Raw genomic sequence first — 22,653 nt, forward strand, 5'->3', positions numbered from 1 at the left:
AGGGTGCATACTCTCCACAGATACCATAGAATCCTGCTTGGATTTATACCAGGGGTTTCTTACATGTTATGTTTAATAGTGGCATTGCATAGGAACATATTCTGTTGCATGCAAATATCATAGGATACCAAGGAGTATGAAAGAATTTTGATCACAATATTTGTTACATTTCTGCATTAATTTTCATTGTTATGATTCTATTTTTCTTTTATTGGATATTTTCTTTATTTACATTTCAAATGTTATACCCTTCCCAGTGTTATGTCCGAAAAGCCCCTATACAATCCCTCCTCACCCTGCTTCTATGAGGGTGCTCCCCCAACCACACACTGACTCCCACATCCCCAAACTGGCATTCCCCTACACTGGGGCATTGAGCCTTCACAGGACCAAGGGCTGTTCCACCCCTTGATGTCTGACAAGGCCACCTTGTGCTTTCATTTTCAACAAATTCTAGAAAGTTTTTGAATTCTTACTTATTTCTTCCTTGACCAACTTATCATTGAGTAGAGCATTGTTCACCTTCCATTTGAAAAATAGGGCTTTCTCTTGTTTTTGTTGCTCCCGAAGGCCAGTCTTAATCCATTGTGATCTGGTAGGAGGCATGTGATTATTTCAATCTTCCTATATCTGTCCAGGTCTGTTTGTGGCCAATTATATGGTTGATTTTGGAAAATGTGCCATGTGGTGCTGAGAAGAAGGCATATTCTTTTGATTTAGGGATATATATATACACACAAATAACACACACATATATATGTATAACAGATATAACATATATATGTATATGTATAAAACACATATAACACACACACATTATATATATATATATATATATATATATATATATATATATATATATATATATATATATATATATATATTCCATTTGGTCCAAAACTTCAATTAATTTCATTGTGTCTCTGTTTAGTTTGTGTTTCCCTGATTGGTCCATTGAGGTGAGTGGAGTGTTGAAGTCATCCACAATTATTGTGTGGGGTGCAATGTGTGCTTTGAGCATTAGTAAAGTTTCTTTTACGGATGAGGGTGCTCTTGCATTTGGAACATAGATATTCAGAATTGAGAGTTCTTCTTGGTGGATTTTTCCTTTAATGAGTATGAAATGTCCTTCCACATCTAATTTAATGTATTTAGGTTGAAAGTCAATTTTTTCCGATATTAGAATGGCTACTCCAGCTTATTTCCTGGAACCATTTGCTTGTAAAAATTGTTTTCCAGCCTTTTACTCTGAGGTAGTGTTTGTCTTTGACACTGAGGTGCATTTCCTATATGCAGCAAAATGCTGGGTCCTGTTTACATAGCCAGTCTTTAGCCTATGTCTTTTTATTAGGAAATTGAGTCCATTGATGTTAAGAGATAGTAAGTAACAGTGATTGCTGCTTCCTGTCATTTTTGATGCTATTTTTATGTTTGAGTTGTTACCTTCTTTTGCGTTTGTTGAAAGATTACTCTCTTCTTTTTTCAAGTGTAGTTGCCCTCCTTGTATTGGCGTTTTGCATCTAGCATCCTTTGTAGAGCTGGATTTGTGGAAAGATATTGTGTAAATTTTCTTTTATCATGGAATATCTTGTTTTCTCCATCTATGGTGATTAAGCATTTTTCTGGGTATAGTAGACTGCACTGGCATTTGTGTTCTCTTAGAGTCTGTTTGAGTTCTGCCCCGGATCTTCTAGCTTTCATGGTCTCTAGTATGAAATCTGATGTAATTCTGATATGTCTTCCTTTATATGTTACTTGACCTTTTTCTCTTACTGTTTTTAATATTTTGTTTAGTACATTTGATGTTTTGATTTTTATGTGATGGGTGGTATTTCTGTTCTGGACCAGTCTATTTGGAATTCTGTAGGCTTTTTATATGTTCATGGGCATCTCTCTTTTTAGGTTAGGGAAGTTTTCTTCTATAATTTTGTTGAAGATATTTACTTGCCCTTTAAGTTGGAAATCTTTAGTCTCTTTTATACCTATAATCCTTAGGCTTGGCCTTCTCATTGTGTCCTGGATTTTCTGCATATTTTGGATTACAAGCTTTTTGCATTTCACAATTTCTTGAACTGTTGAGTCAATGTTTTTTATGGTATCTTCAGCACCAGAGATTCTGTCTTCTATCTCTTGTATTCTGTTGTCCATGTTTGCATCTATGATTCATGATTTTTTCCAAGGTGTTCTATCTCCAAATTTGTCTCTCTTTGTGATTTCTTAGTTAAGTCTACCTTCATTTTTAAATCCTGGATGGTTTTGCTTAGTTCCTTCACTTGTTTGTTTGTGTTTTCCTGTAATTCTTTAATGGATTTTCATGTTTCCTCTTTCAGGACTTCTGCCTGTTGACCCATGTCCTCCTGTATTTCCTTAAGTGATTTTTGTGTTTCCTTTTTATTGGCTCATAACTGTTGTACCATATTCTCTATTTCTTTAAGTGATTTTCGTGTTTCCTTTTGAAGAGCTTCTACCTGTTGATTCATGTTCTTTTGTATTTCTTTAAGGGAGTTATTTATGTCCTTCTTGAAGTCCTCTAACAGCATCACAATGTGTGATTTTAAGTCCAGGTTTTGCTTTTCTGGTGTGTTGGGGTAGCCAGGACTTACTGTTGTTGGAGAACTTGGTTCAGATGGAGCCATGTTGCCTTGGTTTCTGTTGGTGATGTACTTGCATTTGCCTTTTGTCATCTGGTTATCTCTAGTGTTAGCTGGTGTTGCTGATTCTGACTGTGGTTTCTTTGTGCTCCTGGGAGACCAGTTCTCTCTGTGTATACCAGTATATAAGTATTTCTGTGAGACCTGCTCTCTTGTCATTTTATTTTGGTATGTAGCTCTGTGGCCCCGATCAACTAACTCTAGGTGCAGGTGGCAATTGGAAGGCTCCTGTCCCAGGGTGTTTCTAGGCTCTGTGTTCTCAGGGTTTCCTGCTGTTTCCTCTGAGCAGCAGAGGTGGTCCTACTATATTGCCAGGTCTCTCTGCACTCCTGACTGCTTAGCTACCTCTGTGCATCACTTAGATATGGTACATATCCACCCTCTGCCATTGGTGGCAGAGGGTGGTCCCAAGCTGGAAAAGGAAACCGGAAAGTATATGCCAGAATGTTCAAGACAGGATCCCCTGAGCTGCAGGGCAGGTCTCACCTGTGCTGACTGCCTGCTCTGATCAGCTGCATGGATAGCTAGCTTCCTACTCCACTTGAAGATGGCACGCTGTGGTAGAGGATGGTCTCAAGTTCTGAACATGGGACTCCCTCTAACTGCATGACTCCCTGAAGGTCAGATACTCCCTGGCAGGATAGGTGCCCAGACATCTGTGGGGCTGCCCAGATCCTGGGTGCAGGTGGAGCCCTGGCGGGCTGTGTCCTGAGTGATCTTTCACTCTGGTGTTCCCTGAGTACCTGGTTAACCTCTCTGCTTGGTCACAAAAGCAAAGATTGTAGCGGCCTCACCTCTGAAAGTAGAATTCCCTCTCAGATGTTGACTTTTGACAGTGAAATTGAATTGATGAAAGTCACCAGAGCACATCCAAAGGAAAAGTGGGTTTTGTGGATTGCCATTGTAGATTCCAAGGTAGTTTGTCACCTCAGTAAATAGTTTGGTGCCACACTCAAAACCAGAAGGCTTCTTTTGGAATGAGCAAAAGAGCTAATTATTGATGTCTTTGATATCACCTCCAACGTGGAAAGTGGTTGTACTGATCCAGAAGCCCTCTATATGTACTTGACATGGGAACAGAAGCTGGTTTCAGCATGTATCTGCTTGATATTGGTGGTGACTTTCCTGGATTTGAAGATACAAAGCTTAAATTTGAAGAGATCACCAGTGTGATTAACCCAGCTCCGGGCAAGTACTTCCCATCAGAGTCTGGAGGGAGAATCGTAGCTGAGCCTGGCAGATACTATGATCAGCTTTCACACTTACAGTCAACATCGTTGCCAAAGAAAACATGTGGAAGGAATAAGACTGGCTCTGACGATGAAGATGAGTCAAATGAGCAAGCCTTCATGTATGATGTGAATAATGGAGTTTATGGATCATTTAACTCCAATCTTTATGAGCATGCACATGTGAAGGCCCTGCTGCAGAAGGTGAGAAGTATTACTCATCCAGCATCTGGGGACCAACATGTGTTGACCTTGATCAGATCATTGAGCAGTGGTGTAACATGCCTGAAATGGAAGTAGTGGATTGGATGCTATTTGAAAACATGGTTACATATACTATTTCTTCTTCTACTTTCAATGTGTTCCAGAGGCCAAACATCACAGCCAAACCGGCAACTCATGAAGCAGATACCAAGCGATGGCTTCCCACTGGAAGTGGAGGAGCAGGATGTTGGCACTCTGCCTATGTCTTGTGCCCAGGAGAGCAGGATGCACCATCACCTTGAAGCCTGTGCTTAGTTTCGATATGTAGCTGCCATTCTTGTAACTCTTGCCTGCAAGTTTAGTTTGAATTAAGGCTTTTCAGTAGACCATTTAACTTAATTACTGCTAGTTTGGAATGTCTTTGTAAGAATGGGATTGGCACCAGTGCAGTATGGAAGATGAGGAGATAGGGGGTCACATTTACTCTTTTCTTGTGGAAAAAGAATATTTATTTTATATGAACTTTTATTCACTTTTCAGACATGATACTTTCGTGTGCTGCTCAGCATTTGTAACTTGGACACTGACAGAATGGGCCAAAAGTTCATGTTGTGACCCATTTTGAAAATAAAGTATCTTGAAATAATTGGGCATTGGGAAATGTTTGCAAGTTTCCATTATAGAAGGCACAAACTTCTGCACAGGCAGCTCTATCACAGCAGTGAGTCTAGCCCAGCACAGCAAGAGGAGAGGTGGATGGCACAAGACTGTGACCTCACTCTCTGTACAGCATCATTCTGCGTAGCCCATGCCAAGTGTGTGCAATTGGCTGTGACCTTTGGTGTCCAGAGTCTGTTGGTAAGAATTGTCTGCCTAGTTACCTGTTGGCCTGGTCACTTCCTATGGAGGGCATCTGGGGTTTTTTGAACATTGAGTGCAGAATCCCTGTTTGTTCCCTCAAACCTTGAATTCACCTGCATCACCACCTAGTAATAATTGAAAGTATCCTATATAGCATTTGGGAGTCAACTTCTTATAATAAATTCAACAACAGGAGAAAGAGAGGGGGGAGGGGAAGGGGAGGGAGAGGGAGAGGTGGAGAGGAAAGAAGAAATGGAGAAAAATTTAAAAAGAGAAATATCTTTTTAAAAAGATATTTGGGGATGGAGACTCAACTCAGTTAAAAGCACTTGCTTCTCTTATAAAAGACTCAGGTTTGATTCATTCGAAGCATCCACATAATGAATCTTAGCCATTTATAATTCCACTTAATCACAAATGTGATACACATATATACAAACATACATACATGCATACAAAGACAGACAGACACACATAAGTACATACAATTTGAGATATGAGCTCTGAGCTTCAGCTCCAGCTACCAAGTCTTCCACCTGCTGCCTTCTTTCTGCTTTCATACAGTATAGCTCTCTGAAAGTCCAAATGAACCCTTTCTTTTTTAATTGGATATATTATTTATTTACACTTCAAATGTTATCACCTTTCCCAGTTTCCCCTCTGCAAAACCCCATCCTATTTCCCCTTACCCTGCTTCTGTGAGGGTGCTCCTCCACCCACCTACGTACTCCCACCTTACTTCCCTAGCATTCCTCTACACTGGAGCATCAAACTCACAGGACAAAGGGCCTCACTTCCCATTGATGCCAGATAAAACCCCTTCATTTTCTTTAGTCTTTCCTGTAACTACTCCTTTGTGGTCCTTGTGCTCAATCTAATGGTTAGCTGTGAGTATCCACATTTGTATTGCTCAGGATCTGGCAGAGCCTCTCAGGAGACAGCTGTATTAGACTCCTGTCAGTAAGCACTTCTTGGCTTCTGCAATACAGTCTGGGTTTGGTATCTGCATGTGGGATGAATGCCCAAATAGGGAAGTCTCTGGATGGCCTTTCCTTCAGTCTATTCTGTACTCTTTGTCCCTGTATTTCCTTTAGATGGGAGCAATTCTGGATGAAAATTTTTTAGATGGATGGGTGGCCCCATCCCTCCACCTGGGGTTGTGCCCTACCTCTGGATACGATCTCCACAGGTTCTCCCTCCCCTTTGTGGGGTGTTTGAGCTAATGTCATCCCTGTGGGGTCCTGGGAGGCTCTCACTTTCCTGGCATCTGGGGCTTTATGATTGCTAACCCTAGTTTCCCATCCCCCATTGCTACACACCTCTGTTCAATTTTCTGAGCCTCTCTACATCTCATCCATCTCTTCCAGTACCTGAATCTGCCCTTCTTTTTCCCTTCCCCTTATTCTCTTCCTCCCAAGTCCATCCCACCCACTACTTCCCTTGATTATTTTGTTCGCCATTCTAAATAGGACTGAAGCATCCACTCTGGTATTCCTTCCTCTTGAACTTCATGTGGTCTGTAAATTGTATCATGGGTATTCCATGGACATTGTCTAATATATACTTATCTGTGAGTACATACAATGTACAATGTACACACAATGTGTGCCCTCTTGTAACTGAGTTATCTCCCTCTGGATGACATTTTCTAGTTCCATCCATTTGCCTTAGAATTTCGGGAAGTCATTGTTTTTAATAGCTGAATGGAACTCCATTGTGTAAATGTACTGCATTTTCTATATCCATTCTTTTGTTGAGGGATGTGTCTGTTCTTTTCAGCTTCTGGCTATTATAAATAGGGCTGCTATGAGCATAGTGGAGCATGTATACTTATTACATGCTGGGGAATCCTCTGGGTGGGAATCCCAGGAGTGGTATAACTGGGTCCTCCAGTAGTATCATGCTCAGTTTTCTGAGGAACCGTCAAACTGATATGCAGAGTGGCTGCACCAGCTTGCAATCCCACCAGCAGTGGGGGAGTGTTCCTCTTTCTCCACATCCTTACTAGCAACTACTGTCACCTGGGTTTTTGATCTTAGCCATTCTGAATGATGTGAGATGGAATTTCAGGGTTGTTTTGAGTTGCATTTCCCTGATGACTAAGGATGCTGATCATGTCTTTCGGTCCTTCTCATTCATTCTGAGTTTTCTCAGTTGAGAATCCTGTTTAGCTCTATTCCCATTTTTTTAAAGTTTTGTTTTCTTTTTGTTGTTTTGTTTTTTGGTTCTCTGGAGTCTAACATCTTGAATTCTATGTATATATTGGATCTTAACCCTCTATCACATGTAGGATTGGTAAATATCTTTTACCAATCTGTTGGTTCCTGTTTTGTCCTATTAACAGTGTCCTTTGTCTTACAGAAACTTTGCAATTTTATGAGGTCCCATTTGTCAATTCTTGGTTATAGTGCATAAGCCACTAATGTTATGTTCAGGAACTTTTCCTTGTGCCCATGTGTTCAAGCCTTTTCCTCAATTTCTCTTCTATTAGATTCACTGTATCTGGCCCAAACCCATTTCCCTAGCCTTGTGACTCCAGAGAAGGCTATTTTCTTGTCCTCATTGAAAAACTAATACTCTGGGGCTTTCAATGACACAGAACAAAATTTTCCCATGCCTCCAAGTTCATGTCAAGAACATTTATTCCAATCATCCAAGACAGTGTCCTCAAAAATTGTAATCTTAGAAGGAAATATGAATCATAATAGATGACTTAAAGTCACAGAGTCTCAAAGCTGAGCATCAGTCCCTGTAACACCCCAATGCTGGGCATTCAAAAGACTAATGAATAGTGGAGTTCAGTAAGAGCCTCCACCTCATTAGCCAGGCCATAGTTCCTAACTAATTAGGGGCCACATATGCCTATTTTTATTAACACAAATTTAAATGGTGCCTTTTTCTGCATGCATTTATACCCTGATTAACAATATCATTTTGCATTTGAGGATTCTTCAACCAAACCACCCAACTTTTTGAAGTATATTGACCCAAAGTTCCAAGACAGTCCTCATATGTTTGGAAGACACTGTAATGGGACCTATCTAAATTCGTTTCCTTTTTAGTTAATGTTCTCCAGTAGTAAGATAACATCTTCCTTTGTTCCTTAATTGGTGGCCTCTCTTAGGAAAGAACTACATGAGTAATTGGAGACAGCACAGTATCCTCTTGAATTGACACTGATTTCTTGAAGAAATCTGTGAAAAAACAATTCCTAGAATCAAATGAATGACAGCACAGCTTTCTAGGATCTTCTGTTTGCAGCTATGTAATACTGAGAGAAAAGTTTATGGATGCAAGTGACAACTTGAAAAAAAAATAAAAACATAATTACAGCACATAAATGGCCAAATTCAGAGAGGTATCAAATAAGTACCTAACGATGAGCTTCTAGGTATAAGGGAAAGACAAAAACAAACCCAAAGGAAGTCACGGGCAAGAGATGATGGAATATCAGGACAGAGATTAATGACAAGGAGCTTAAAATAACAATGCATAAAATTGTTCCAAAAGTTTGGGGGTTTGGGGTATTTTTTGACAAGCTTAGAGGACAACAGCATGCAAATTAACCTGGAAAAAAAGAAGCATATCTAAATTAATAAAATCAAAGATTGAATAGAGGCAATTGCAATCAATTCAAATGACAATCAGAGGATGACTTGGGAGTGCTTTGAAATCTTACACTAAAAAAAAAAAACAAGAAGAGCTAAATATATTTCTAGACACATATGACATAGCAACATTAAATCAAAAAGATATCAACAACTACAACAGAACCACAGCAAGCTATTTTATTAGCGAATAAGCTGAAGTCCTAACAAAATGACTGTTGAGAGTGAAGCTCATGCCTTTTATAGCTTTTGACAAAAAGGACGCCATGTAAGAAAGAATTACCTCAAAGCTAAAATGTAACATAAAAGGGAATTAACAGAAAATATCAATAATTAAGAATCAATAACAAGTTCAAAGCAATGTTTTATTCTAGAAGCTCATCATAATCCCAAAGCAATATTACTTTCACCGCCTTCCCTTATCATAGTGCACAGCTGTGGCTTTATTCTTGGCAACGAAAGTTTTATCCTTGAAAACTAATTTGTCCCAAGCCTATGTCTCTTTTAAGTGTGATTTATGAAAGCTCCCTGGACTTCATTGTATGTAGTGTTTACTTACTCTTTCATGAGGAATGGGGCACAATTTATTCTTGAACTTTGCTATGTATTTCTGGCAAAAACCCTCTCTTAAAGCTTACTTCCTAAAATTATTTGCATCAAATCAAGAAATCTATAAAATCAACAATTTACATAAACAGCATTAATTCAAAAAGATCATCTTCATGTTAATCTGCAGGAAATTTCTCTAAAAATGTGGGTTGATGACTAGGAATCATTAGGCTATGTAATAGCAAAAGGAGAATCATATCAATAACAAGAAGCAATCCCAGGATACTCTCTTTTCATCTTGCCTCTCAGAGCTCACCCATTGTAGTCCATGCCAAAAACAAAAACAAAATAAAGCAAAACAAAAGCAGTTGACCATCTCCAGGAATGTCTTCTGCTAGCCTCAGCCTTTGATAGATGGCTCCTGACACTTTTCTCCGTATACAATGGTTATGTATTATTTTTACTATATGTTCCACAAGTGTGGACACATTAACATATCTAATTCCATTGTGAAGAGGTGAGGGATATGTAAAGTCTAACTATATATCTTGAACTACCTGGAAATCACTAATTGATCACTAGGTAAATGGGGCCCACTAACCCTGAATTTGCAATCTACCTGCCTCTTCCCCCTGATAGCTGGATTACATGATAAATACCAAGGTCCATTTCATATTTTGTCTTTTAAAATTGCATGTACATGAACACTAGAGGCACAAGAGTGTGCAGCCACAGTCATGCAAAGTTTAATTCCAAGACACCCTCTATATGAACCCTCCTTGGTCTTCTGCATCTGCCACATACATAGTGGGAAAGCTCAATAGAATAATTCTTAGCAACTTTTCCCAGATATACAACTCCAAGGTTTTCAAACTTAAAATCCTAGTTCACAAGAGTATAACTATAGTAATGGTTTCTTACTGCTGTATACAAACTCAGTGGCTTATGGCTACAACACTTATAGTTCTGGGCCAATTATGTCTGGGTCCTGTTTGCAGGGTCTCAAAGGCTACAGTCAAAGTGTTGTCAAGGCTGTCTAAAACCTCCTGAAAATAAAATCTGGAATTTTGTGGCTACCTCACTGAAAAAATCTATATGTCACTGCATAAAAATAACCTATTTTTGTTGTGACCTTAGAAATGAGGAAGACCAATAAACACACAGAGAGCTGAGTGGTACCCAACCTTCTATAACTGCCACCATAAGTCCTCACATTCCTGTTCTTCTTGATGTGCCTGTCACATCTTCTCTACTACAGTACATTAAGTTTGCTGTACCTAGATCACAAACTGAGTGTTTTTAAGATGTTTGAATATGTATTCTCTGTTGGTAGAACTGTTTGAGAAGGATTAGGAAGTATGGCCTTGTTGGGTGAGGTATGTAACTGACACCATTTCCAGTGTCCACTCTATGGCCCTTGCTTTTAGATCAAGATGTGAACTTTCCATTCCAGGTGTCAGTCCTATTCTCTCCCATATTCTAGACTACTCTGTAACTGTAAGCCAAATTAAACACTTTATTTGTTGGCTTGGTCATGAAAAGGTGGTAGGTGGAAACTGGGAGACAAGAAAGGAAGGAAACGGTTTCTGTCTCCAGCTGGGGACCGTTCTCTGCCACACAGAGCCATAACCAGGTGGCACAGGGAGATGGTAACCTACTAGTTCAAAGAAACCTGAGAGGACAGGTAGGACCAACACTGTGGCTCAGAGAAGCCAGACCAAAACCCTGAGAACACAAGAGCCCAGGAGCAGCCTGAAATAGGAGTCTTCCAATTTTTATCTGCACCCAGAGCTGATCCTGGACCACAGAGCTACATACTCAAATACCACCCCAGGAAAGCTGGTCTCCCAAGAATCCCTACATACCTGTAAGCACAGGTAAGGTCACCAACTATCTTTAAATTCCCAGCCCAAGAGGGCCCAAAGCCATCAGGACATAGGAACCAAGGATCAGCTGGGAACAGGATCCTTCTGGTTTCTGTCTGGATACCTAAGCTGACCATGTATCACATCTCTCCATACCCAAATTCTTCCCAGAGAGAACAAGTCTGCCTGGAGTACAGATATAAAAGCTTGTAGGACAGACAAGCCACAGTGAGACAGCAAGACAAGATACCACCAGAGATAAACAGAGGGCAAAAGGCAAACACACAAATATTAGCAATAGAAACCAAGACAGCATGGCACCATTTGCAACAAGTTCTCCCACAACAGCAAATGGATGGATCTGGAGAACATCATACTAAGTGAGGCAACTCAGTCTCAAAAGATTAATCATGGTATGTACTCACTGATTAAGCGGATATTAGCCTAGAAATGTGGAATACCCAAGACATAATCCACATACTAATTGATGTCCAAGAGGAACGGAGGAGTGGCCCCTGGTTCTGGAAAGTCTCAGTGCAGCAGTATAGGGGAATACCAGAACAGGGTAGTGGGAAGGGTTGGATGAGGGAATAGGGGGAGGTAAGAGGGCTTATGGGACTCTCAGGGAGTGGGGCACCAGAAAAGGGAAAATCATTTGAAATGTTAAAAATACATCGAATAAATAAAAAAAATAGTGGATCTAAAAAAGGACATAAATAACTATCTTAAAGAAATACAGGAAAACATACTTCAAGAGATAGGAGCTATTAAAGAAGAAACACAAAAATACCTTAAAGAAATATGGGATAACATGGGTCAACAGGTAGAAGCACTTAAAGAGGAAACACAAAAATCCCTTAAAGTATTACAGGAAAACAAAAACAAATAAGTGAAGGAAATGAAAAAAAACAATCCAGAATCTAAAAATGGAAGTAGAAACAATTATGATATCACAAAGAGAGAAAACTCTGGAGATAGAGAACCTTGGAAATAAATCAGGAGTCAATGATGCAAGTATCAACAACAGAATAAAAGAGATAGAAGAAAGAATCTCAGGTTCTGAAGATGCCATAGGAAACATTGACTTGCTGGGCAGTGATGGCACATGCCTTTAATCCCAGGACTTGGAAGGCAGAGGCACATGGATTTCTGAGATTGAGGCCAGCCTGGTCTATAGAGTGAGTTCCGTGACAGCCAGGACTATACAGAGAAACCCTGACTTGAAAAACCAAAGTAAAGAAAGAAAGAAAGAAAGAAAGAAAGAAAGAGAGAGAGAGAGAGAGAGAGAGAGAGAGAGAGAGAGAGAGAGAGAGAGAGAGAGAGAGAGAGGGAGGGAGGGAGGGAGGGAGGGAGGGAGGGAGGGAGGGAGGGAGGAAGGAAGAAAGAAAGAAAGAAAGAGAAAGAAAGAAAGAAAGAAAGAAAGAAAGAAAGAAAGAAAGAAAGAAAGAAAGAAAGAAAGAAAGAAAGAAAGAAAGAAAGAAAGAAAGAAAGAAAGGAAGAAAGAAAGGTTCTTGCCAACCGAATCCAAAAACACATTAAAACAATCATCCACCATGATCAATAGGCTTCATCCCAGGGATGCAGGGATGGTTCAATATAAGGAAATCCAACAATGCAATCCACTACATAAACAAACTCAAAGTAAAAATCCATATGATCATTTCATTAGATGCTGAAAAAGCATTTGACAAAATTCAGCATCCTTTCATGCTTAAAGTCTTGGAAAAAACAGGAATTCAAAACCCATACCTAAACATAGTTAAAGCAATATACAGCAAACTGGTAGCCAATATCAAACTAAATGGAGAGAAACTTGAAGCAATTCCACTAAAATCAGGGACTAGACAAGGCTGCCCTATCTCTCCATACCTTTCCAATATAGTACTTGAAGTTCTAGCTAGAGCAATTAGACAATATAAGGAAGTCAAAGGGATACAAATTAGAACGGAAGAAGGCAAATTATCACTAATTGCAGATGACATGATAGTATAATTAAGTGACCCAAAAAAACTCCACCAGAGAACTCCTACAGCTGATAAACAACTTCAGCAAAGTGGCAGGTTACAAAATCAGCTCAAGCAAATCAGTTGCCTTCCTGTACTCAAAGGATAAGCAGGCTGAGAATGAAGTTAGGGAAATGACACCCTTCACAATAGCCACAAACAATATAAAGTATCTTGGTGTGACTCTAACCAAACAAGTGAAAGATCTTTACGACAAGAACTTCGGGTCTCTGAAGAAGGAAATTGAAGATAACCTCAGAAAATGGAAAAATATTCCATGCTCATGGATTGGCAGGATTAATATAATTAAAATGGCCATCTTGCCAAAAGCAATCTACAGATTCAGTGCAATCTCCATCAAAATCCCAAGTCAGGTCTTCACAGAGTTAGAAAAGGCAATTCTCAAATTCATCTAGAATAACAAAAAATCCAGGATAGCTAAAACTATTCTCAACAGTAAAAGAACTTCTGGGGGAATCAGTTTCCCAGACCTCAAACAATACTACAGACCAATAGTTTTAAAAACTGCATCGTATTGGCACAATGACAGGCAAGTGGACCAATGGAATAGAATTGAAAATCCAGAAATGAATCCACACACCTATGGTCACTTAATCATCGAAAAAGCAGCTGAAAACATCCAGTGCAAAAAAAGATAGCCTTTTCAACAAATGGTGCTGGTTCAACTGGAGGTCAGCATGCAGAAGAATGCGAATTTATCCATTCTTATCTCCTTGTACTAAACTCAACTCCAAATGGATCATTGACCTCCACATAAAACCAGACACACTGAAAGTAATAGAAAAGAAACTGGGGAAAACCTTTGAGGATATGGGCACAGGGGTAAAGTTTCTGAACAGAACACCAATAGTTTATGCTCTAAGATTAAGAATTAACAAATGGGACCTCATAAAATTACAAAGTATCTGTAAGGCAAAAGACACTGTCAAAAGGACAAATCTGTAACCAACAAATTAGGAAAATATTTTCACCAACCCTACATCTGATAGAGGGCTAATATCTAATATATACAAGGAACTCAAGAAGTTAGAACCCGGGGAACCAAATAACCATATTAAAAAATAGGGTACAGATCTAAACAAAGAATTTTCACCTGAAGAAATTCAGATGGCCGAGAAGCACCTTAAGAAATGCTCGACATCATTAGTCATTAGGGAAATGCAAATCAAAACAACCCTGAGAATTCACCTCACACCAGTCAGAATGGCTAAGATTAAAAACTCAGGGTCTTCCTCCACGAAAATGCTTCAATAAAAGCTTGGCTGCAGGGCAGCGGTGGCGGCGGCAGCAGTGCAGCAGTGGCTGGTCCAGCTGAAGGGCCATCAGCAGTGGAACCAAGGTGACACAGGGTCCAGTTAGGCCCTGTGCCCACGACCACTGACCTTCGCTGACCAGCCGGGCTGCAAGCAGCTGCGGTTTTGCAGCGCCTTTCGCTGCACAGAAGCCACTTCAGAACTCAGCCTCCCGCCAGTCAGGAGAGGCTCACCTCCATCTTGGTTTCAGACTCCAGAGACATCAGACAGACTGAGGTACACAAACATAATCCGAGGCCAACACCACGGGGCTCTGAGCCTGACGGGCGCTGGCCTGAACCCAGGCCCTGGGCTGTTCGGGGGGGGGGGGGGCATCGGGATGCCAACCCAGCCAGGAGGTTTCTTGCCCTGGCCTGCCTGCGTGCCGCCATTTTGCCTACAGGACGACAGAGAGCTCTGGCGAGCAGAGCCATAACAGTCATAGCCTGAGGCTAACAAAGCGGGGGTCTAGGCCCCAAAAGGCCCAGGACTGACCCCAAGAACTGGGCAGTTTGGTGAGCCATCTGTGTGTCAACCTGCCCAGGAGGTTGTTAGGACAGCAGACTCTCCTGGCGCTTTCGGGGAGCACAAGCACGCACGCCCACCATCCTGGTCACCTGGCAGATCCAATTAACAGTCATAGCCCTAGGGGAACTTTGCTCGAACCTTGGCCTCCCAGGCTTTAGCCTGGACTCAGGGCCTGGGTGGCCAGGCTAACCTTGTGTGTGCAAGCCTGGTTGGGGGATCAGCTGCCCAGCGGAGTGATCAGAACACAGGGGAGGTCCCAGCAGCATACACCGTCGGTGCTCCATCTGGTCCACAGACAAAATCTGGGGCAAGGCCTCAGGCGGGAGCCCTCAGCTCAACTCTCTCTACTTCCGGATCCAGATCAGCCTGGGTGGCGGCACCACATCTCCAGATCCTGCAAGAGGCTAGAGGGGCTTCCGGGCGGCCAGCAGGGAGAAGTCAGTGTGCTCCGGTGAATCCAGCGGGCCCAAGCAGGAGCCTTAGGGTGCCTGCTTTGGGATCTGAACAGCCTGGGCAGCAGCACCCTGCCTACAGGCAGTGCAGGAGGTAAGCTGTGCACCAGAGGCCAACTGGGAAGGGGCAGCTTGCACTGGTGAGTCCAGCATTGACAGGACCAACTAACACCAGTGAGATCTAGATGGCAAAAGGCAAACGCAGGAACGTCACTAACAGAAATCAAGGCAATATGGCAACATCTGAACCAAATTCTCCTCTACCAACAAGTCCTGGATACCCCATCACACCAGTAAAACAAGATTTGGATTTAAAATCACTGGTCATGATGCTGGTACAGGAACACATGAAGGACATACTTAAAGAAATTCAGGAGAAAATGGATCAAAAGTTAGAAGCCCTTATAAGAGAAACACAAAAATCATTGAAAGAAATCCAGGAGAATGCAAAAGCCAACAATGAGGAAATGCAAAAAACACTTAAAGAAATATAGGAGAACTTTGGTCAACAGGCTGAGGTCATGAAAGAGGAAACACAAAAAACTCTTAAAGAACTACAGGAAAGCACAAACAAGCAAGTGAAGGAGCTAAGCAAAACCATCCAGGATCTAAAATCAGAAGTAGAAACAACTAAGAAAACTCAAAGGGAGACAACTTTGGAAATAGAAAGCCTTGGGAAGAAATCAGGGGACAGAGATGTAAATATCAACAGCAGAATACAAGAGATTGAAGAAAGAATCTCAGATGCTGAAGATTCCATAGAAACCATGGACACAACAGTTAAAGAAAATGCAAAATGCAAAAAGCTTGTAACCCAAAATATCCAAGAAATCCAGGACACAATGAGAAGACCAAACCTAAGGATTATAGGCATAGATGAGAGTGAAGATTTATAACTTAAAGGGCCAGCAAATATCTTCAATAAAATTATGGAAGAAAACTTCCCTAACCTAAAGAGAGAAATGCCCATGAATATACAAGAAGCCTACAGAACTCCAAACAGACTGGACCAGAACAGAAATACTTCCCGTCACATAATAATCAAAACACCAAATGTTCTAAACAAAGAAAGAATATTAAAGGCAGTAAGAGAAAAAGGCCAAGTAACATATAAAGGAAGACCTATCAGAATGACAGCAGAATTTTCACCTGAGTCTATGAAGGCTAGAAGGTCCTGGGCAGATCTCATGCAGACTCCAAGAGAACACAAATGCCAACCAAAACTATTATATCCAGCAAAACTCTCAATCACCATAGATGGAGAAACTAAGATATTTCAAGACAAAATCAAGTTTACCCAATATCTATCCACAAACCCAGCCCTACAAAGGATAATAGGAGGAAAACACCAATACAAGGAGGGAAACTTCACCCTGGAAAAAGCAAGATAGTAACCTTTCATCAAACCCAAAAGAAGTTAAGCAATCAAATTTAAAAAATAACGTCAAAAATGATAGGAAGTAACAATCACTACTCCTTAATATCTCTTAACATCAATGGACTTAAGGCCCCAATAAAAAGACACAGACTAACTGACTGGATACGTAAACAAGACCCTACATTTTGCTGCTTAGAGGAAACACACCTCAGGGTCAAAGACAAACACTACCTTAGAGTAAAAGGCTGGAAGACAATTTTACAAGCAAATGGTCTCAGGAAACAAGCTGGAGTAGCCATTTTAATATCAGATAAAATTGACTTTCAACCCACCCAAAGTCATCAAAAGAGACTCTGAGGGACACTTCTTGATGGTCAAAGGAAAAATACAACAAGAAGAACTCTCAATCCTGAACATCTATGCTCCAAATGCAAGGGCACCCTCTTTCGAAAAGGAAACTTTATTAAAACTCAAAGCACACATTGTACCTAACACAGTAATTGTGGGTGACTTCAACACTGCACTTTCCTCAATGGACCGATCAGGAAAACAGAAACTAAACAGGGACACAATGAAACTAATTGAAGCTTTGGACCAATTAGATTTAACAGATATATATAGAACATTCTATCCTAAAACAAAAGAATATACCTTTTTCTCAGCACCTCATGATACCTTCTCCAAAATCGACCATATAATTGGTCACAAGACAGACCTCAACAAATATAAGAAGATCGAACTAATCCCATGCCTCCTATCAGATCACTATGGAGTAAAAGTGGTCTTCAATAGCAACAAAAACAAAAGAAAACCCACATACACGTGGAAACTGAACAATATTCTACTCAATGATACCTTGGTCAAGGAAGAAATAAAGAAAGAAATTAAAGACTTTTTAGAACACAATGAAAATGAAGACACAACATACCCAAATCTATGGGACACAATGAAAGCAGTGCTAAGAGGAAAACTCATAGCCCTGAGTGCCTCCAAAAAGAAAATGGAGAGAGCATACATTACCAGCTTAATGACACACCTGAAAGCCCTGGAACAAAAAGAAGCTATTTCACCCAGGAGGAGTAGAAGGCAGGAAATCATCAAACTCAGGGCCGAAATCAATCCAGTAGAAACAAAGAGAACTGTACAAAAAATCAACAAAACCAGGAGCTGGTTCTTTGAGAAAATCAACAAGATAGATAAACCCTTAGCCAGACTGACCAAAGGGCACAGAGAAAGTATCCAAATTAACAAACTTAGAAATGAAAAGGGAGATATAACAACGGAAACTGAGGAAATCCAAAAAATCATCAGATCCTACTACAAGAGACTGTACTCAACACACCTGGAGAATCTGGAGGAAATGGACGATTTCCTTGACAGATACCAAATACCAAAATTAAATCAGGACCAACTAGACCATCTAAACAGTCCCATAATGCCTAAAGAAATAGAAAGAGTCATAGAAATTCTTCCAACCAAAAAAAGCACAGGACCAGATGGTTTCAGTGCAGAATTCTATCAGACTTCAAACTATTCCACAAAATAGAAACAGAAGGAACACTACCCAATTCCTTCTCTGAAGCCACAATTACGCTGATACCAAAGCCACACATAGATCCAACAAAGAAAGAGAACTTCAGACCAATTTCCCTTATAAGCATCGATGCAAAAATACTCAACAAATTCTTGCCAACCGAATCCAAGAACACATCAAAACGATCATCCACCATGATCAAGTAGGCTTTATCCCGGGAATGCAGGGTTGGTTCAATATACAGAAATCCATCAATGCAATCCACTTCATAAACAAACTCAAAGAACAAAACCACATGGTCATTTCATTGGATGCTGAAAAAGCATTTGACAAAATTCAGCATCCTTTCATGCTTAAAGTCTTGGAGAGAACAGGAATTCAAGGCCCATACATAAACATAGTAAAAGCAATATACAGCAACCCAGTAGCCAGCATCAAAATAAATGGAGAGAAACTTGAAGCAATCCCACTGAAATCAGGGACCAGACAAGGCTGCCCCCTTTCTCCTTATCTTTTCAATATTGTACTTGAGGTACTAGCTCGGGAAACTCGACAACATAAGGAGGTCAAAGGGATACAAATTGGAAAGGAAGAAGTCAAACTATCATTATTTGCAGATGACATGATAGTCTACCTAAGTGACCCAAAATACTCCACTAGAGAACTCCTACAGCTGATAAACAACTTCAGCAAAGTGGCAGGTTATAAAATCAACTCAAGCAAATCAGTTGCCTTCCTATACTCAAAGGATAAGCAGGCTGAGAAAGTAATTAGGGAAATGACCCCCTTCACAATAGCCACAAACAGTATAAAGTATCTTGGGGTGACTCTTACCAAACATGTGAAAGATCTGTATGACAAGAACTTCAAGACTCTGAAGAAGGAAATGGAAGAAGACCTCAAAAAATGGGAAAACCTCCCATGCTCATGGATCGGTAGAATCAATATAGTTAAAATGGCCATTTTGCCAAAAGCAATATACAGATTCAATGCAATACCCATCAAAATCCCAACTTAATTCTTCACAGAGTTAGAAAGAGCAATTATCAAATTCATCTGGAACAACAAAAAACCCAAGATAGCTAAACTATTCTCAGCAACAAAAGAAAGTCTGGGGGAATCAGTATCCCTGACCTCAAGCAATACTACAGAGCAATAGTGTTAAAAACTGCATGGTATTTGTACAGTGACAGGCAGGAGGATCAATGGAACAGGATTGAAGATCCAGAAATGAACCCACACACCTATGGCCAATTGATCCTCGACAAAGAGGCTGAAAACATCCAATGGAAAAAGGATAGCCTTTTCAACAAATGGTGCTGGTTCCACTGGAGGTCAGCATGCAGAAGAATGAGAATTGATCCATCCTTGTCTCCTTGTACTAAGCTCAAATCCAAATGGATCAAGGACCTCCACATAAAGCCAGACACTCTGAAGCTAATAGAAAAGAAACTGGGGAAGACCCTTGAGGACATTGGTACAGGGAGAAAGTTTCTAAACAGAACACCAATAGCGTATGCTCTAAGAGCAAGAATTGACAAATGGGACCTCATAAAATTACAAAGTTTCTGTAAGGCAAAGGACACCATCAAGAGGACAAATCGGCAACCAACAAATTGGGTAAAGATCTTCACCAATCCTACATCAGATAGAGGGCTAATATCCAATATATATAAAGAACTCAAGAAGTTAGACTCCAGAAAACCCAACAACCCTATTAAAAATGGGGTACAGAGTTAAACAAAGAATTCTCACCTGAAGAACTTCAGATGGCGGAGAAGCATCTTAAAAAATGCTCAACTTCATTAGTCATTAGGGAAATGCAAATCAAAACAACCCTAAGATTTCATCTTACACCAGTCAGAATGGCTAAGATTAAAAATTCAGGAGACAGCAGGTGTTGGAGGGGGTGTGGAGAAAGAGGAACACTCCTCCACTGCTGGTGGGGTTGCAAATTGGTACAACCACTCTGGAAATCAGTCTGGCGGTTGCTCCGAAAACTGGGCACCTTACTTCCAGAAGATCCTGCTATACCACTCCTGGGCATATTCCCAGAAGACTCCCCACCATGTAATAAGGATACATGTTCTACTATGTTCATAGCAGCCCTATTTGTAATCGCCAGATGCTGGAAAGAACCCAGGTATCCCTCAACAGAAGAGTGGATGCAAAAAATGTGGTATATCTACACAATGGAGTACTATTCAGCCATTAGAAACAATGAATTCATGAAATTCTTAGGCAAATGGATGGAGCTAGAGAATATCATACTAAGTGAGGTAACCCAGACTCAAAAGGTGAATCATGGTATGCACTCACTAATAAGTGGATATTAACCTAGAAAACTGAAATACCCAAAACATAATCCACACATCAAATGAGGTACAAGAAGAAAGGAGGAGTGGCCCCTGGTTCTGGAAAGACTCAGTGAAACAGTATTCAGCAAAACCAGAACGGGGAAGTGGGAAGGGGTGGGTGGGAGGACAGGGGAAGAGAAGGGGGCTTGCGGGACTTTCGGGGAGTGGGGGGGGCTAGAAAAGGGGAAATCATTTGAAATGTAAATAAATTATATCGAATAATAAAAAAAAAAAGGAAATGCAAAATACAAAAAACTTGTAACCCAAAACATCCAGGAAATCTAGGACACAATGAGAAGAGCAAACATAAGGATTACAGGCAAGTGAATTCTTTGTTTAGCTCTGTATCCCATTTTCAATAGGGTTATTTGATTCTCTGGAGTCTAACTTCTTGAGTTGTTTGTATATATTGGATATTAGGCCTCTGTCAGATGAAGGGTTGGTAAAGATCTTTTCCCAATTTGTTGGTTGCTGTTTTGTCCTTTTGACAGTGTCCTTTGCCTTACAGAAACTTTGTAATTTTATGAGTTCCCTTTGTCAATTCTTGATCTTAGAGAATAAGCTATTGGTGTTCTGATCAGAAACTTTTCCCCTGTGCACATGTCCTCAAGGGTCTTCCCAGGTTTCTTTTCTATTAGTTTCAGTGTGTTATTTTATTTTAAAAGAGTGAGAAAAGTTTTCTTTAAGTTTTAAATCATTGGCTAAGTAAAAAAAAAAACTATTAAATCTAAAAAAAAATTCTCTAAAGATAGTAACAAAGCTTCATCTTCATGTAGGTCAACTAACAATAGGAACAGAGGCTGTATATGACTTGGATCCATTTCTGGTAGCTGGTCTGCCTTGTCTTGGCTCAGTGGCAGAGCATGCACTTAGTACTACTATGACTTGATGTGCTAGAGTGTGTTGGTCCCCATGGGAGCTCTCCCTTTCTCCCAGGAGAGGGAAGGATGTAGTCTATGTGGGTGGGACTTTGAGGAGGGAGAGAGCTGTAATAGGTTTGCAAAATAGTAACAAGGACATCATTTTTACTAGGGAAATTATTTAGTTATAAGATGCAATGTACAGGGGAAATAAATGCCCTTATCCGCTTAAGAATTTTGTGTTTTGTAGTTCACCTCAGTTTTCAACCAAACCATGTACAGAACTCTTATTAAGATGTCTCAGGGGAAAGACATCTGAGACATTGAGCCTCAGTGTGCAGCAGTCCTGGGAGGTTTTTGCTTAGACATAAACGGCTGTGGGAGGAACTGTTAGTCCTTGCTGACAGTAATAGGTTGCAGCATCATCAGCTTCCACAGCATTAATGGTGAGGGTGAAGTTTAAATCATCCTCATCACCACTGAACCTGGCAGGGATCCCAGGTGCTCGACTGAACACAGTATAGATAAGGATTTTGGGAAATTGTCCTGGTTTTTGTTGATACCAGTGCATAAGATTTATGCCAAATTTATTGACACTCTCACTGGCTCTGCAAGAGATGGTGACCTTTTGTCCAAAAGTCACAGCCAAGGACGCTGGAGACTGGGTGAGCACAATGTTCACAGTGGAACCTGTAATGACAAAGACACAAAACAACTGTTGCAGATATACTGAAACCTTCTCAGGATGATACATGTGACTCATGTTACAGCTGTCAAAGGCAGCACTCTGAGGCATTAGAAAATAAAAGGAAACCTGCAAAAGGAAATAACAAATTACAAATGCTGTAATTCCAATGATCAAGATCCCAGAGACATGTAATACAGCCATGGCTCCAGTATTCCTAATACTTCCCTGAACCCTCTCACCTGGTACCCAGAATAGTAGCACCCATATCAGGAGAACAACTGACTTCATCTCTGAGAGCTGGTCTAGAAGCCATTTCTTAGGACTCTGAAAAGCTGCCTTAACATATACTTAGAGCAGCCTTGACCATTGGCAACTAACACAACATGCAAAGTAGCTCAGTAAAGTTAGTGCTCAAAAGGATACCTGTTTTGTCTCAGGAGTCATTGGGGTTGGCAAAACCACTCATAGAGCATCTACAGCACAACCTAACAGATTTCATGACTATCCTGTTCACCCCATTAATTTAAAATAACTTTATACAATACATTCAATATATTCTGATCATCTCCCCTC

The 22,653-nt window shown here is 40.5% G+C and overlaps 1 pseudogene and 1 gene segment (V, D, J or C); one reads left to right on the top strand and one right to left on the bottom strand.

Moving 5' to 3' along the window:
- Positions 1-3,470: 3,470 nt before the first annotated feature.
- LOC127678012 (ornithine decarboxylase-like) lies at positions 3,471-4,399 on the top strand (annotated as a pseudogene).
- Positions 4,400-21,745: 17,346 nt separating this feature from the next.
- LOC127677172 (Ig kappa chain V-III region MOPC 63-like) lies at positions 21,746-22,387 on the bottom strand. The segment is given in 2 exon segments: positions 21,746-22,082; positions 22,320-22,387. Coding segments are annotated over 2 exon segments (378 nt in total).
- Positions 22,388-22,653: the final 266 nt, after the last annotated feature.

The sequence above is a fragment of the Apodemus sylvaticus genome, chromosome 2 (assembly GCF_947179515.1).
Source record: "Apodemus sylvaticus chromosome 2, mApoSyl1.1, whole genome shotgun sequence".
Taxonomy (NCBI): Eukaryota; Metazoa; Chordata; class Mammalia; order Rodentia; family Muridae; genus Apodemus; species Apodemus sylvaticus.